This window comes from Ornithorhynchus anatinus, chromosome 17, assembly GCF_004115215.2.
Source record: "Ornithorhynchus anatinus isolate Pmale09 chromosome 17, mOrnAna1.pri.v4, whole genome shotgun sequence".
NCBI classification, from domain to species: domain Eukaryota; kingdom Metazoa; phylum Chordata; class Mammalia; order Monotremata; family Ornithorhynchidae; genus Ornithorhynchus; species Ornithorhynchus anatinus.
Window position 1 is genome coordinate 14,527,727 of NC_041744.1, and position 16,292 is coordinate 14,544,018.

General features: G+C 47.6%; 1 protein-coding gene across 8 annotated transcripts in view; it reads right to left on the reverse strand.

The window, feature by feature from the left end:
- Nucleotides 1-16,292, reverse strand: part of ACACA (acetyl-CoA carboxylase alpha) — a 258,984-nt gene that overhangs the window by 119,768 nt on the left and 122,924 nt on the right. For 6 of the 8 annotated variants that reach the window (XM_029082675.2, XM_029082676.2, XM_029082679.2 and 3 more), the window contains 5 exons: nucleotides 14,599-14,742; nucleotides 13,720-13,816; nucleotides 12,087-12,194; nucleotides 7,686-7,742; nucleotides 7,339-7,383 (listed from right to left, as the gene is read on the reverse strand). In XM_029082675.2, coding sequence (XP_028938508.1) covers nucleotides 7,339-7,383; nucleotides 7,686-7,742; nucleotides 12,087-12,194; nucleotides 13,720-13,816; nucleotides 14,599-14,742 — 451 coding nt within the window. The remainder of the gene's footprint in view (nucleotides 1-7,338; nucleotides 7,384-7,685; nucleotides 7,743-12,086; nucleotides 12,195-13,719; nucleotides 13,817-14,598; nucleotides 14,743-16,292) is intronic. The other 2 variants (XM_029082678.2, XM_029082677.2) reach the window with 1 other exon arrangement.

Here is a 16,292-nt window from a genome sequence, read left to right on the forward strand (position 1 = left end):
TTCTATTTTCTTTTATAGGAGGTCTCATTTGGCTTCTACTTCATTATGAGCACAACAATCAGCTGGTTAGTGGCTCAAGGCAGCGCCACCAGGAAGAGTTACGTTACCCTCTCTCAGTGAGCTTCAGCAAGTGTGAAAGAATAAAAGGGGATTTCCTCTCCACCTTGGTGGAGAAGTACATTATCTCAGAGCCTCCATCTTTGCCTGGATAGAATCAAACGGAAGATAATCGCCAGCAACAAAAAAACTCATTTAAAGCCAAAGAACCAAACACTACTTGAGAGTAGAGAAGCAAGGGGGAAAAAAGTGCCATGCTGAAAATTTCGTAGTTAGGTCATTCTCGGGAAATTTGCTCGGGCTCTTTTGCCACGGAAATGATACTGCCTCTGAAACCGGCCCAGCCTTCTACACTTCTACCAGGTTCTTGGGCATTTTAACTATAAAATTACCAACTGTAAAGCTGCACTCTACTTGTTTCTTCTTTAACAAGGCTCAGGCTCTTAAAGGCAGATTTTAATTAGTCAGTCACTTTTGCCGAGCGCTTACTGTAGCAGAGCACTGTTTTAAGCGTGTGGGAGAGTACAACATAATGGTCTCTGTCCACAAGGAGTTAACAGTTTAGAGGACCCAGAACGGGTCTTTTGCCCATTCCGTTTAGACTTCAGGAAGTCCTCAGTCTTACATAATACAGGCGACCAACCACCTGGGTTCTAATCCCAGCTCTGCCACTTACCGCTGGGTGTCATTGGGTTAGTTCCTTAACTTCTCTGTGCCTCAACTCCCTCATCTGTAAAACTGGGGTTAAGACTGAGCCCCATGTGGGACACGGACTACATCCAATCTGATTAGCTTCTATCTATCCCACCACTAGTACAGTGCCTGACACAGAGTAAGTGCTTAAAGGCTATTAAAAAAAAAAAAAAAAAGAATACAAGGTTGGCTATTAAGCCAACAGGAAGGCATGGCGAGAGATTTTCTGTGGATGTCACATTAATGATTTCACAGAAACGTTTGGAGGCTTTGAGGGCACTGGGGAAAAAGAGATAAGCGTCAAAATAGAAGACTAAAAGAACAATTCTTCCATGCCGCTCTCTGTAGGGCCACGTAAGGGTAGAGGAAAGGGGCAATGGATTGAAACAACATTTTTCTTGTGGACCTTTTGGTCAAACCTGATTACTAAAGTGATTCCAATCCTTTGTCTTCCCCCGAAGGCCAAAAACTTTTGAAAACTCCTGCTGAGAAATATTAATAATAAGCTGAGGGGGCAAATGCAGTACAGTCTCTTGGCGGTGGCAGATTATTTATTGTTTAGCTCAGCCCTGGCCCCTGTTGTCTCTTTAGTTGCCAGCAGCCTCAGCCCCCTCCTTCAGTGACTGACTTGGGAAGACCCAGAGGCCGAGTGACGGAATAAACTTTCTCTACTAGGCGTAGACGGTATCTGTGGTCTTCCCTCAGAGAAGCAGCGTGGCTCAGTGGAAAGAGCGCGGGCTTGGGAGTCAGAGGTCACGGGTCCTAATCCCGGCTCCGCCGCCAGTCAGCTGTGTGACCTTGGGCAAGTCACTTAACTTCTCTGTGCCTCAGTGACCTCATCTGTCAAAGGGGATTAAAAGTGTGAGCCCCACATGGGACAACCTGATCACCTTGTATCCCCCAGCGCTTAGAACAGTGCTTTGCACATAGTAAGCGCTTAACAAATACCACAATTCATTATTTATTTATTCCCTCATCTGTGGGGATTTTCTCTAGCCGATCCCCTGTGAATGCGAAAAGGACTGCTGTACCTCCATTATTGCTAAAAATGCATGACAACAGAATTCACTTTCTCAAAGCAGATCTGACTCAGAACTCTACCTTCGTGCTTAAATTGAACAGATTTTCCACAAGGAAGAACTTCTTCCCTTAACTGCTCATCTCCACTTGTCTTTTCTTATGCCGTCGTGTCGTTTCCGACCCGCGGCGACTCCACGGACACATCTCTCCCAGAACGCCCCGCTCTCTATCTGCAATCGTTCTGGTTGCGGATCCACAGGCTTTTCTTGGGAAGAATCCGCAAGTGGTTTATCGCCGCCTCCTTCCGCGCGCTAAACTCGAGTCTCCGCCCTCGACCCTCTCCCGTGCTGCTGCTGCCCGGCATGGCTGAGTTTTGACTTGCAGCAGATCGCCTTCCACTCGCTAGCCACTGCCCAAGCTAGGAACGGAATGGGTAAGGCCTCTGCTTGACTCTCCCTCCCGTAGCGGAGACTGGTTGAGGACTGGAAACTCTGCAGGTGCGACCCTGAGAGGGGAGCTCATCTCCACTATCCCTTTCCAAAATGATGGAGAGGAGATTTCAAAGAGCAATTAAATACTTCTTCTGTGCTAAGAGAGAGAAGAGTTTTGAAGAATCATTCCGGCCAATTCTCTTTGGGACCAGGAACCCTACAGAGGCCCAATAACGACCGTGATCTGGGGAATCGTAGCCATTGAAAAGTGCCTGCGGGCAGAGTGTAGTGTCTTAGACCTGTCCACTCTCCCGGTGCCTTAAGAACTCTTTCCACCCACTTCTCATTCTGCCAATTTCTCCCTAACACCCTCCACGCTTATTCCGTAATTAATGTAATTGCTTTCCAGGCATTCTGCAAGTGTTATGGGCAAATATCATAATTGAATGTGCAAAAAGAAAACATTTTGAACGTTCTGGCCCCCAAAATTGAAAGAGTGCAAGGTTTCCCGGGAAGGGGAATTATACTCCTGCTGTGTTTTAATCAGCCAACCATCATCAAGACAATCAAAATAATTTGCTTAAATTAGCCAATCAAGACACCCCGCAAATCAGAGAATCTGAAAACTTGCAACAGAAATCATCATAGTTGATTATGATACTAATAATCGCGTTAAAAACCTAATGAGATGAGGAAATTGGAAGCTTGCTGGTGCAACTCTCTTTTACCTCAACATGCTGGGAACTAATTATATAGACTGTAATTAAAACAAAACCTAACCCAAACCAAGCTCCGGGTAACTTAATAGACAGTTGTGTAACAAACCGAACCCACCCATAAAAAATAACAAAAAAGAAACTCCTGGCAACAGTGGACATCCACTGGAGTCTTCCACCTTTACGGCGCCAGGAATTTCACCAACGTTCAGACATCATATAGCCAGCAGTAAAGGTCTTATCTTCAGTGTGACCTCTACCGACTCGACAGCTCACAGAGTTAGGGAATGGCAGATGGGGAAAGGGTAAGCTTGCCCTGCCACTGAGGCAAAGAGGCCCAAAGGGAAAGGTAGTCGAGAGGCTGCAGGTTGAGAAGCAGCCAGGGGGATCTAGGGGACGGAGAAGAGGGAGGGACAGGGGTACACCTGGCTGTAGGGGATTTATTCATTCAATCCTAATTACGGAGCGCTTACTGTGGGCAGAACACTGTACTAAGCGCTCGGGAAAGTACAATACGGCAACAAAGAGAGACGATCCCTCTCCGATCCCCTACCAGTCTGCCAAAAGGCAGGTTTCAACCAAACCTCCCGGCAGCTAGACAACACAGGAAAACAAAAGACCCTCCCATGCTTGCCCAACTCAGAAACTCCTTACAATCGACTTTAAAGCACTGTCACCTTGCCCGCTCCTACTCAACTTGGCCTCTCTTCTACTACAACCTTACCCGCACACTTCACTCCTCTAATGCCAAACTACTCACTGTACCTCGATCTCGTCGAGCGACACCGACTTCTCGCCCACGTCCTTCCACTGGCCTGGAATGCCCTCCCTCTTCGTATCTGACAGGTACTCTCTAAGCAGCGTGGCTTAGTGGAAAGAGCACGGCTTTAGGAGTCGGAGGTCATGGGTCCTAATCCCGGCTCCACCACTTGTCAGCTGTGTGACTCTGGGCAAGGCACTTAACTTCTCGGTGCCTCAGTTACCTCATCTGTAAAATGGGGATTAAGACTGTGAGCCTCACATGGGACAGCCTGATTACCCGGTATCCACCCCAGCGCTTAGAACGTGCTCGGCTCATAGTAAGCGCTTAACAAACGCCGCCTTCATCATCATCACCTTCAAAGCCTTCCAGAAGGCACATCTCCTCCAAGAGGTCTTCCCTGGCTAAGCTCTCCTTTCCTCTTCTCCCACTCCCCCTTCTAAGTCACTCTGATTTGCTCCCTTTATTCACTCCTCCCTCGGCACCACGGTACATACGTAGATATCCGTAACGTACTTATACGAACGACCGCTTCCCCCCCCTCTAGACCGCGAGCTCGTCGTGGGCAGGGATCGTAACTGCCGACGCTGTCGACAAAGTTCACTGGCATGTGAATGAAGGGTGGAACGTGTTCCGTTCATGACTTCTCTCCTTACCCAGGCCCTCCCTCGATCGGCCTCGTAGCCTGGTACAATATAAAGCGGAACGAATCCGTAATAGTAACGTAACGTCATTCTACCCCAGCCAACGCCGTACTTGAACCAAACTAGGAAACCTTTCTCCTCTCCTTGCCGTGCTCCCATTTTCTCTCACCTATCCAATAGCATAAGGATTTCACAGTCGACAATTGGGGAAGCTGCACACATCACAATGGATTACCATGAAGCCAGGGAGATCAAGGGATTCATCTCTAACACCCCCCGAAAGCTTCCTCTTTTTCACACTACACTAACTTCAAGGCAAGCACACGTCTGCTGAAGTGTTGTGATGCAGGCTGGATGCCTTTTAGTAAATGGCAGGCCACCATCACCGGAGGAACTGCGAGCGAGACCAAAACCTGGAGGGCTCCCGGCTGGGATTTCATATAGCAAAAACATATGTGGAGTTTAGATGTAGTAGCCCCTCCGCCTCCCCACATCCAGACATAAAATCCTGCAAATGAAAGCACCCAACACCTTCCACTCATTCAACTCCCAGGATTTCCAAAATCCTGAGACTGTCGGCTCCTCCAGGGTACGGAATGTGTATCTTCACCTGGTTCTAGCAAGCATTTAGCACAGGGCTTTGCAGTCAGGAGGCACTCCCATACCATCGACTGACCTTTCTTCACCTCTAAGAAAAACACGGGAAATGTACCCCTATATGCGCTTTGAAATTCCACTGATGCCTCGCATACTAGTAAGCACTTAAATATCAACATTATTATTATTATTACTATACTGAGACTCAAAGGTGAGCAACGTTTTCTGGGAGAGAGCCCCTGAAAAGATCCCTCCTTTGGCTAACCCTACCTGCACATATCCAGAACCAAAAGAAGTGTGGCAAATTGGGCCATTTCAACGCTGAAGCGCCGGGTAACAGAGTATGCGACCCTGGCATAGGAGGGGGTCAGATGCTATCTTCTGAAAGTTTTACCTCAGAAGCCGCTAATTGCCTTGGACGTGTGGGTTTATACTAATGAATGGTTCTTCTGATGATGGACTAGGCAGGTAAATCACGAGGAAATGAATTGCAGGCCACAGAATTAAAGGCCTTGTCCAAGTTGCTCAGTAGAGCCCTTCGCTGGGCCGAACATTTTGGGTCCGCTCAGCCCCCACACAGTGAACCCCAGGACTGTGAGGCCAGGGCCTGGTCCCTATAAATGACCGAGCTTGAAGAGAGTGTAACCTCTCTTCCAAAGACAGGAGGGTTGAGGTGCAGGTCAACAGCCTCACAAACGGGGCCGCTCATCCGCTCAACTCCTGTTTAAACCCATCTGCGCCTTTTCTTTTTCTTGTGGAGGGGAGGGAGGAGGGGAGGATGCAGTGGTTGATGTGACACAAAGTCAGGAGGCTGACCAGAGCCCTCGCAGGAGAAAGCAGCTCCTCGAGAAATGACCCAGTTTCTAAACTTCTTTCGAGAGACGTCACTTTCGTTTCAAAGACGGAAAAGACGGGGCTGGCTACACTGCCGCCGGCCCTCGAAACGCAAGTCTCTGTTTCCTTTTCTATAAACCGACTCGATGCTCTTCCTAAATCCAGGGCCTGGCTTGTGAAGTCTACGGTATTCAAGATTCTCCGCAAGCTTCCTGATTGGCATCTACCAGCCACAATATTTATTCATGGGCTCTCATATTCCATCCCCAAGTATCAATTTTACTCTCTAAGCTCCTGATTTTTCTTCCTAAAGCCCCGGGGTTCTTACTTAAGCTCCTCATACTTCTCCACTGACTCCGGTTTCCTATCTGAAGTTATTGATTGATACGTATCTGCACTCTGCTTGGTTTCCTGCCATCAATAACCGGGGGGGGAGCTGTACAGTCCACATCATTTCCTAAAGCACTCTGGAAAACCTGAGCTTCTTTAAGCTTGCAGAGTAGAGTCTCTTATTGCTCGGCAGAACAGAGCAGACAAGGCTAACTCTGTGAGAAGGGAGGCACGTCAAGCTCCGGAGAGCTCATAGACAAAAGGGCAATCGCGGCATCGCATCAAAATCCTTGGGTTCAGGAATCACTCTGCTCACTTAGCCAAAGATTGTTCACTTATTTCTTATAAATGGGAGAGGAGGAAAAACTTATTAAGTGGACTGCAAAGAAAAATTCTGAGAAAGAAAACTGAGACAGCCCACCCGCCCCCTGGGATCCTATTTATCCACATTAACCAACGTAAGCGAGCTTTACACTGTAGTAAGTCGGTAACTACAATCGGTACGCTAGCAGGGGAGTTACAGAGTATGAGTTAAAAACGTCTGATGATGTTGAGACTGCGACTGGTCTTTGACTTCATGGCTGTGTTGGCACTGGACTCAAAGAATACACCATAATTGAGATTCCACTATACTGGAGGCTTTTCTCTCTTTGCAATGGGGATGTGTAAATTCCAGAAATATTTGGCTAAACAAGTGTTCATGCATCACTCATTCCTCATTTTAAAATATATTGGTTGCTCCTGAAATTACTGCAGGTGCAACAAAGGACGCTAACTTGAACTCACCGACAAGACTTGAACCTCCCAACTTCTTTGCCCTAGACAGGTACGGTCAAATTTATGTTTGGTCGAAAAAAATGGGATTCAAACTCTTCTGGACCGATTCCCACAACAGGGGGTAAAGACATTACAATGGAAAGGACAGAGTTCCGCCATTCCATTTAAGAAACCGTTCTTCGCCACTGATTGACTTGGTGGGGATCAACCCTTGTCTCATCTCGACTTTTCCTCAGGCACTTATTGAGAATTCACTGTAGCGTAAAGAGGCGGTGGCCATCATTGGAAGAAAAACTATAGGAAAGTAAAGTGTGCTGCATTTGACTGGCAGTAATGGAGAAAATCAAAATTAGTCCAGTAGGTGGACTTTGGTTTCTCAATTCGTAAGCCACCAGCGTGAATATTCCATCATGAACACTGACCAAGTGGCTTGCAGTGCAAAACAATGGGTCGCCCTTCATCATTAGCCTTTTACTTACATGAAATCTTTGATCCACCTCATAGTTGACCTGCTTTCTGAAATCCTTACAAATGAAAGATAGAAAGGAAAAAAACAGCAGAAGCTAGCAATTAGTATTAAAATTAAAAATGAATTAAGACCAAATAAAAAAAAAATCACAGACGATTCAAGAGTTAAACTGCTAAATTTTTTCTTAAAAGAAATTCATCGACAGAAAATTTCCACCCCCCCCCCCACCAAAGTCCCTCATTTAAAAGAGTAAGAGTCCCATTATCGTAAACAAGATTTGTGAATTTAAAAAATTGAGACTGAGGCTTTAGCAACAGATAAAAAAGAGGCTCCAGACAAGAACAAACACTTGGATACCTTTTGTGCAACCAGGAAAGTAAGTCGACGGATCCCATGTTCTATGAGGACGGCTTTCTGTAAAGAAACAGCATAAAGGAAAAAAAGATGAAGCTTTTTTTCCTTCATAACAAGTCCCCCTTCGTTAATCTCCTGTCCCCTATTAGAGTTAAGCACGGCCAGTTACCAACCATCTAAATAATCCATGCCGGCCCACTTCCTCAAAACCTGGAAATGGGAATTCCTACAAGGCCCTTAGAGACAAAGCTTAAAGGAATATGCTTTTTATCGATCTGCTTGCAGAAGCAAAAGAGGTCAGTTGACGTCACCTCAAGTCCTTCCGTATTGATACCTGTTGGAAGATAGTTACTAGGGAGGGTTCGGACCAAACCTCTTCGGCATGGTAAATTACACCGATCCAGGACTTGTGAGAAACCACGCTAGGGGCAAAGAAAGAGTATTTTTTAAAATGGAAAATATGTCACAGTATAAAATTTGGCTCGGGTTGGTAAAAATTGAAGTAGTAAAGCAACCGGAGACAAGATTTCCGTTGTTTCGTGCCATCAGCTACAACACTGCTGGCCTGCTAGGGAGCGTGCAAAGGACAGTGGAATGCTTTGACTTTATTCTCGTTTACGGTAAGGATGGAAAACCAGACTTTCGCCCTGCCCATTGCAACTGGTCTATAAATAACTCCAAATAAGATCCACATCGGTGGATATTTCTCCTCCTCTATCCCTGGAGAATTAGGAGAGAGCAGATCGACAGACGCTTAGGGTTAGAAATTTTCCCACCAATTTTCAAGCCAGTCATATAAAGAGTGACCCTCCTGTGCCCGAGTACTTCTTTTTCTTAAATTAGGACGCCATTCGGTTCACCGAACTCGAAAGGTAGAGTGAAGACTAATGAAATAAAACTAGTCAGTCAACTGCTTTCTGAAGTATTTGTAAGCATCCAGCTTTAAGACAGCCTATTCAGAAAGGAACTCAAAAGCAACCAGGAGCAAAATGATGTTCCCCACACCGCAGGACAAAGAAACAAAAATCAACTCGGGGTTTTAATTGAAAAAAGAGTATTTTAAATCTAGTTTTTACCTTGTTCCGTCCCCAACTACGAGACAACTAAAATTTTACTTGCAGAAACATCTGTATTACTCTCTTATTACTACGATACACAGACAAAATATCAAAGAGTGGGAAAAGAGAGACATACACTCTCTCTCTCGCTTTCTCTGAGCTTCTCAGCATGCCCAGAAATGGAACCTTTCCTTCCGACACTGACAGAGCATTCCGTTAAGGATAAACCCTCCACACACAAGCATCAGTAGCTAGGTTCATGGCACGAGAAGAAAATAACTTTAATAACGCCGTGATTTAAAATCAAAATTGTTATTGCTTTTAAAATTCCACAAGTGGCTGACAATAACGGCAGAGCAACAGGATTCTGATTACATTGTAATAATGTGGGTCTCACAGCAAGTCCACAGCTATTACCCAGCGATTAGGCGTCAGCACCTGGAGAAACTCCATTTACACTGACTGCTTCAATCTCCTCCACAAGTCATTTACAAATATATGATCCTAATTTCTATGAGAGGAAAAGGGGGAAAAAAAAAGGCATGCTGGGACTAGAAGATTATTTGGACAATTTGGATCAACCTATTTGATAGTTTAATGTGTGCTCTTTTATTTTTACTTTTTTTTAAACTGCCTGCAGCATGATCACGCAAATGAAAAACAAAAGTAGTTTTCGCTTCCGTTTTTATAATTGTATTTTTCTTCTTCACGAGGGGATGAAAATGCCAAATATGCCCGGACAGGCTCAACTTCAGATTCAGCCAGCCCTACCACACTGACAGCCCCTTTGAAGTCTCAGAGTCTGAGGAATCAGGGGGATCTGGACCCCCGGTCGGTCAGTAGAGTGTAGAGACAAACGGCGGGGCAGGTGGCGTTTGGTTGGGGGGACGGGGTGTCAGTCAGATAGGTGTGCCAGTATTAGGATGCCCGGGGTGGATTTGGAAGGAGGATTAAAGATTCCCGTGACCCACTCTAAACAAATACGATTAAATGAACCCTACCAAGTTCCAGTTAGACTGCAAACTCTTAAGAGGGCGGGCAACTGTACTGCACTCACCCAAGCACTCGGTTCAGTGCTCTGCACAAAGTGAGCACTCAATAAATACCACTGATGGACTGGGTTCCTAGTTCTCAAACGTGGGCCTTGACCCCTTCGGAGCACAGTCACCCGTTCCAGGTTGACTGTATCGAACCCTCACCTCCCTGAGTTGAAAGAGTTTCTGGGTGGGTCAGAAGTAAATTCTGATAGAAGGTTCCAGAAGTGATTTTTAAGCGCCTGATGTTCACTTGACCTTCGGGCCCACAGCACTCGAGTAACGTAACCGTGACTTACTTATACTGACGTCTAGTCACAGTCACTCTAGACCGTGAGCTTGCTGTGGGCAAGGAATGTGTCTGCTTGTTGTTATATTGTACTCTCCCGGGCCGTGCGTGGAACAAAGTAAGTTAACAGTAAATATGACCGAGTGAATGAATGTCTGTATACCCCTCCGGACTAAGTCCTTTGTGGGTAGGAACTCCGTCGTACTGTACTTTTCCGTGAGTTTATTACGGCGCTCCGCACAAATCAATCAATTCCACTCACTCATTGATTGGTTCAGGTCCCCTGATATATCTTCAAGCACAGCAGGCCGGAATGCCATCTACTACCCAGCCCTGTCCTTCTCTAATGGCGAGGAACCACAACTGATCACAGGGGACACCAAATCTGACTCAGTCGGTCATCTTGTCCCAGATCTTGGTGACTGAGTCCAACATCTGTGCCCTGGTATTGCCATCTGCACACCGGTATCCGTGGGGTTGGGTTGTGATCTAAAAGCATTCTGTGATTCACAGAGGGTGGGTGGGGTTAATGATATTCTTCAGTAGCCTGCCTGAAATGACTCTGGCTAGGACGTTGCAGAGCCGGGGAAAATACGGAGACACCACGGTAGTTTAGAAAGAGTTAAACACTAGAAATGATTTTAGGGAATGGCCACCTTCCATGACGGTGAGCCCCCCCCGTTAGTTTTATTATCCCACACAGTCAAACTAGCTTACTGTGTCACCGGCAAATCTCCAATGTTGATGACGCAGTGTGGTCTAGTGGGAAGAGCACGGGCGTGGGGCTCAGATGACCTGGGTTCTATTCCCCGCTCTGTCACTTACTTGCTCCCTGAGCTTGGGCAAGTCCTTTTAATTTCTCTGGGTCTCAGTTTCCTCATCTGAACGCCGGCGACGAAACGCCTGTTCTCCCTCCTATGTAGATTGTGAGTCCCAGAACTCTGATTATCTTGTATCTATCGCAATGCTTAACACAGAGATGAGCACACGAGAAGCACTTCGATATTACAATTATCATCTTATTCCTCTTTGAGGGACACTTCTAGTTTCCCCAGTAATTCGGCAATTGCGGCGTTACCCAAGCCCAGGAAGCACTGTGGGAGGCCGGTGACTCGCCTTAACAGCTAATAATAATAAAGTGCACACTGTGCGCCAGACACTGTACTAAGCACTGAGGTGGATGCAAGTTAACCGGGCTGGACGCAACTTCCGCCTCGTATGGGGCTCACAGTCTCCATCCTTATTTTACCGATGAGGCAACTAAGGCACAGAGAAGTGAAGTGACATGGCCGAGGTCACAAAGCAGACAAGTGGGGGAGCTGGCACTGGAACCCATGACCTTCCGATTCCCAGGCCCATGCTCTAACCACCTCGCCACGCTGCTTCCTTGAATTCACCCGTATACTAAGCAGGAGGGCCCGTTTCAGGTTGGCGGGAAAATTTATCACTCGTTCCGGCTCAGAGGATCGAAACTAAGCTTCGGGACAAAGGCGGACAAAGAAGGCTGGTAGCATCAGAGAAGCAGCGTGGCTCAGTGGAAAGGGCACGGGCTTTGGAGTCAGAGGTCAAGAGTTCGACTCCCAGCTCTGCCACTTGTCAGCTGTGTGACTGTGGGCGAGTCACTTCGCTTCTCTGTGCCTCAGTTACCTCCTCTGTAAAATGGGGATGAAGACTGTGAGCCCCACGTGGGACAGCCTGATTCCCCTGCGTCTACCCCAGCGCTCAGAACAGTGCTCGGCACACAGTAAGCGCTTAACAAATACCAACATTATTATTATCAGAGATCCCAACAGTCAAATCCCCCCGAAGAAATGGTCTTTCGTATTTCTCTCAACTCGCTCTAGGCTAGTTACTAGAGCGATCACCGTGTGGCGGAGACGCCGGGACTTGCAGATCTCCGCGTCTATTTGTATCAGAGATTGGAAGCAGCTACGATGGGGCTAAGAGGCAGAGCGGTATCAAGGCGGGGCCACAACCCGACGACGGAGTCTGCAAGAAATAGCTCCCGAATGGATGGACTCACCTTGCACTGGGTAAACTCTCTGAATATGGCCGCCAGCCCGTCGTCCTCGATGTCACAGTCCGTCTTGATGGCCACATTCAGGATGTGGATTGGCTCATCTCTGGCAGCCTGCAGTGGCGTCGCACACACCCGAAAGAGATCAGAGGTCAAGAGGTTAGCCAACTCGGAGCCGGGCGAGGGGGCTCAGTGAGAAATCTGCAGCATCCCGCAGGAACCATGCCGCGGAGGGTAGGGCGGTATTTCGGTCAGGCATCCAACGGGTGCACTTAAGGGGCTGTCACTTTACGCATCTATTTCAGCAGCGAGGAAATGGTGCTTTAGATACTTAAGCAGCAAAGCCTCGAAAAAGGGCCTAGTTTGGTTACACGCCATAGGCCGCTTGAAAAAGTTACTCGGCCCCACTCTCTGCCTATAAAATACTGGGAAACCCCTTGCTACGGTATCTCTTCTCGGAAAGTCACAGTACAGAGCTCTCGGAGCAGCTGTCTCCAGGTCCGTAACCATGTACTTCATTCATTCATTCATTCCACTGTATTTACTGAGCACTTACTGTGTGCAGAGCACTGTACTAAGCGCTCGGGAAAGTAAAGTCCAGCAACAAAGACAGACAAGCCCTGCCCACAACGAGTCGGGATCAGTCTGCCAAAAGGCAGTTTGAAAACAAGAGAAGGAGCGTGGCCTAGTGGAGAGGGCCCGTTCCTGGGAGTCAGAAGGCCCTGGGTTCTAATCCCAGTCCTGCCGACCGTTTGCTGTGGGACCATGGGCAAATCACTTCACTTCTCTGTGCCTCAATTTCCTCAACTGTAAAATGGGGATACCTCCACTCCCTGCTACTGAGACTGTGAGGCCCACGCGGGACAGGGCCTGGGTCCGGCAATTACCTTGTACCTACCCCAGCTCTCAGATGAGTGTCTGACACCACAGTGAGCGCTTAACAAATACCATTAAAAAATCAATACGATAAGCAAGGGATCGGCACCCCGATCAATGGCCAAACAAGTGGCTTGACTGGCATGGAGGGGCAGAGAGTAGAGGGAGCCCTGCGGGACATGGAAAAAGGGGCAAAGTTAAAATCAAAAGGTTAGCCTTCTTATAATAATAATAATCACTATGGCATTCGTTAAACGTTTACTCTGGGCCAGACCCTGTACGAAGCGCCGGGGCGGATACAAGCAAATGGGGTTGATCACAGTCCCCGTCCCCCCCCGGGGCTCAATCTCCAGCGTACAGATGAGGGAACTGAGCCCCAGAGAATTGAAGCGACTTGTCCAAGGTCACGCAAGTGGTGGATCCGGGATTAGAACCCATGACCTTCTGACTCCCAGGCCCGTGCCCTACCCACGCCGCCACGCTGCTTTTCATGAGGTATAACTAGCAACCTCTGAGAATCCCCCCCCCCTTCCTTTCCTGAGACTAACAGGAAAAGATCTCCAGATCCTTCGGTGGCTCCTTCCTGCTCACACGCACGGCCGAACAAGCTCTCAGATCAACAGCCTAGGAGAGCGCATTCTGGGGCGCGCCTCGGCCTGAATCGCCTCATGCCGCAGCCAGAGGTCAATCGCCAACTCGCCCGGCTGGTTACCAGCCCCGGGTCTGAGGCATGGGGGCTCCCTACCGGAAGAGAACGCCATACCTTTTCTTCATCATACAGGGAGGTGTGGCCCGCCTCGGGGAACGTGGGGCTTTGAGGAGGGGAGTCACAGAAACAGCCCATCACTTCATCAAAGATCCTGAAATACACCAGAGAAACACCCGCAATGAAAATCCCAACTTGAGCCACCTGCAGGGGTGGCAAAATAACCCTGCCAGACCCAGCTCTGCCGGGGAAGAATCCTCTCTTCCCTTCCCGGGCTCTAGAGCCATTTCGGTGGCATCACGGATGAATAAAGGTGACCTGCTGAAATTCGCCGAGCAACAGACATTAAGGAGGGTCGATTGTGTAAACTTTAATAAACCCCATACATATGCATATAGGTACATATACATATATATATATATATATATATATATATATTTAAATGTTCTACCACTATATTTCTTTTCAAATGTAAGCTACAAACGCCGTTGTCATCGGTCTCGCGGTGACGGAAAGAGTCTGGGACCGGTACTGTGACAGACCGACGTAACTATCCCTGCCCCTAGAGTAACGCATCAGTATACATCAAGAGATAGATGCTGAATGCATTTAATCAAAAGCTGTATTGTCTCTAGTGGGGCTTACTCTGGTGCTGTGTTTAATTTCTCCTGACATTTCACTCATCACAAAAGCAGACCGCTTCATTTCTTTGCTCACAAGGAAAAGAGGATTTTTATTGGTTTCTCTTTCCCAGGCCGGTTTCGGGGTCCGGGAGGGATTCAGCCCAGAGGAGCTGAGACCACTTGGCCGAGGGCAGGTAATAAATCCCCCACCCTAGAAGCCGTGGAGACCCGCCCTCGCTTGAGAAATACTGGGACCGTGGGCTTCTCCCGTTGAGGCCGCGGGGCCGGGGGGGAGGAGACGGGGCCCCTTTACCTGACGAAGTCTTCGAAGGTTCGGAAGGAGACCATCCCCCCCATCCTCTGGCACGGCGGGGTGAAGGAGTTGTCCAGCAGCACGTCGCTGACGCTGGCCACGTGAGCCATGCCATAGTGGTTGAGGTTGGAGGAGAAGGACATTCTAAATGGCAATTCAATTAGCCCGTTAGTTGGGGAGGTCAGAGGGACGGGGGAGGTCAGAGAAACAGCTGGGAGGGGACGGTGGGACGGGTCCCTGGGGTGATTTGGCGGTGCAGGGCTGGTTTTTGACCTCCAGGAGGTGGCTGCTTCTGTACTCGCGTTCAGAGAAATCTTTTCATTCTAGGCCCGGGAATGTGGACTTCCTCCCCGCCTTGGGCCTCCAATAAAATCTCTGGCAAGTCAGAACTTCCTTAGCACCTCCCCAAAAAAAATCAGCAGGCGCCACGTGTCTCATGAGTTGGGGGGGACAGACAAGAGGTTAAAAACCATTCTGCATCTTTCCAGTTCCCTCCCTCTCCTCCTCCCAAAATATCTCCTCTTTAGAGGGAAAAGGCTGGCAAATGAACTATGACTCTGCATTGCCTAAAGCATTTTCTCTGGGAATTCTAACAGATTAAAGCGTTCACAGATACATATAGGAAGAAGTCTAGGTTATGACATTTGAAAAGGTTTAGTAAATCATCACAAACAAAATTATTTACAGTAAAGAAATTACTTATTGTTCTTTTTTTAAAAAAAGAAAAGGTACTGAAATGAGATGCCTGTTTTGCCTTTGCCTGATTGATAAAAACGGTATTTACCAGGATTTGGACTTTCCCCCCCCCCACCCCAGGGGTTTTGGTGGGGGAAGGTGAAGGAAGTGGGAGGGAGAAGGTGGGATATTTTAATTTTGCAAGGCCAGGTTGTAAATACTCCTCCTTTACCTCATTTTAAGAGATCCTCACCATGCACCAAGAGGGAACCTTTTTGTAATTCATTATGGGAATGCAATAGGGCAGGGAATGCATTTCAAAAAGTAGCCGGTGTGAACACGCAAAGCAGCTGCAGAATACAGAAGCTTAAAGAGAACAGAACCATCTCTCTCTTTAAAATGTTGGATCTGCCTATTCCCAAATGCCCCTCAGCAGTTGACAGTTAACATCGTAAAGCACTTCCCAATGCAGAGGGAACACGAAGCATCTCTATGGAGAGGGCTCGACCGTTAAAGATGCCTCCGGAATTATCGGTGCCACAGTTCCAGGCAAACATTCAGATCCGGGACTCAAATGGGAGTCAAAGCAAGACGGTGGGAATTGCGGGAAATTTCTTCTTGAAGGACATCACCTGCAGTGCGGCAGGGAAAAGAAATTGCACCGTGGACTTCGGATTTCGGTGCATAATGCACTCTGTTGCAAATCATAACAATAAAAGGTAATGGAATTCCTTATAGGAAGAGAGTGTTGCCTTCACAGACTACACAGACTGACACTCCAAGTTTTTATTCCTTTGGCAAATGAGGCCTATGAAACAGGTACTTCATCTTATTTCAGTACTGGAAAGTAGAAAGGCTGAGCGGAAGAAAGAACTACAACGACTACAAGTGAAACGTACGTCAAACAAACCCTACAATACGTGCTCTCTGGAAACCGGATTTCAAGGTTAATTTTTTTTTTTTTTTTTTTTAAAGAACTGCTACTTTACACCCCCATCTTCTCCTATCCAGAATCATCG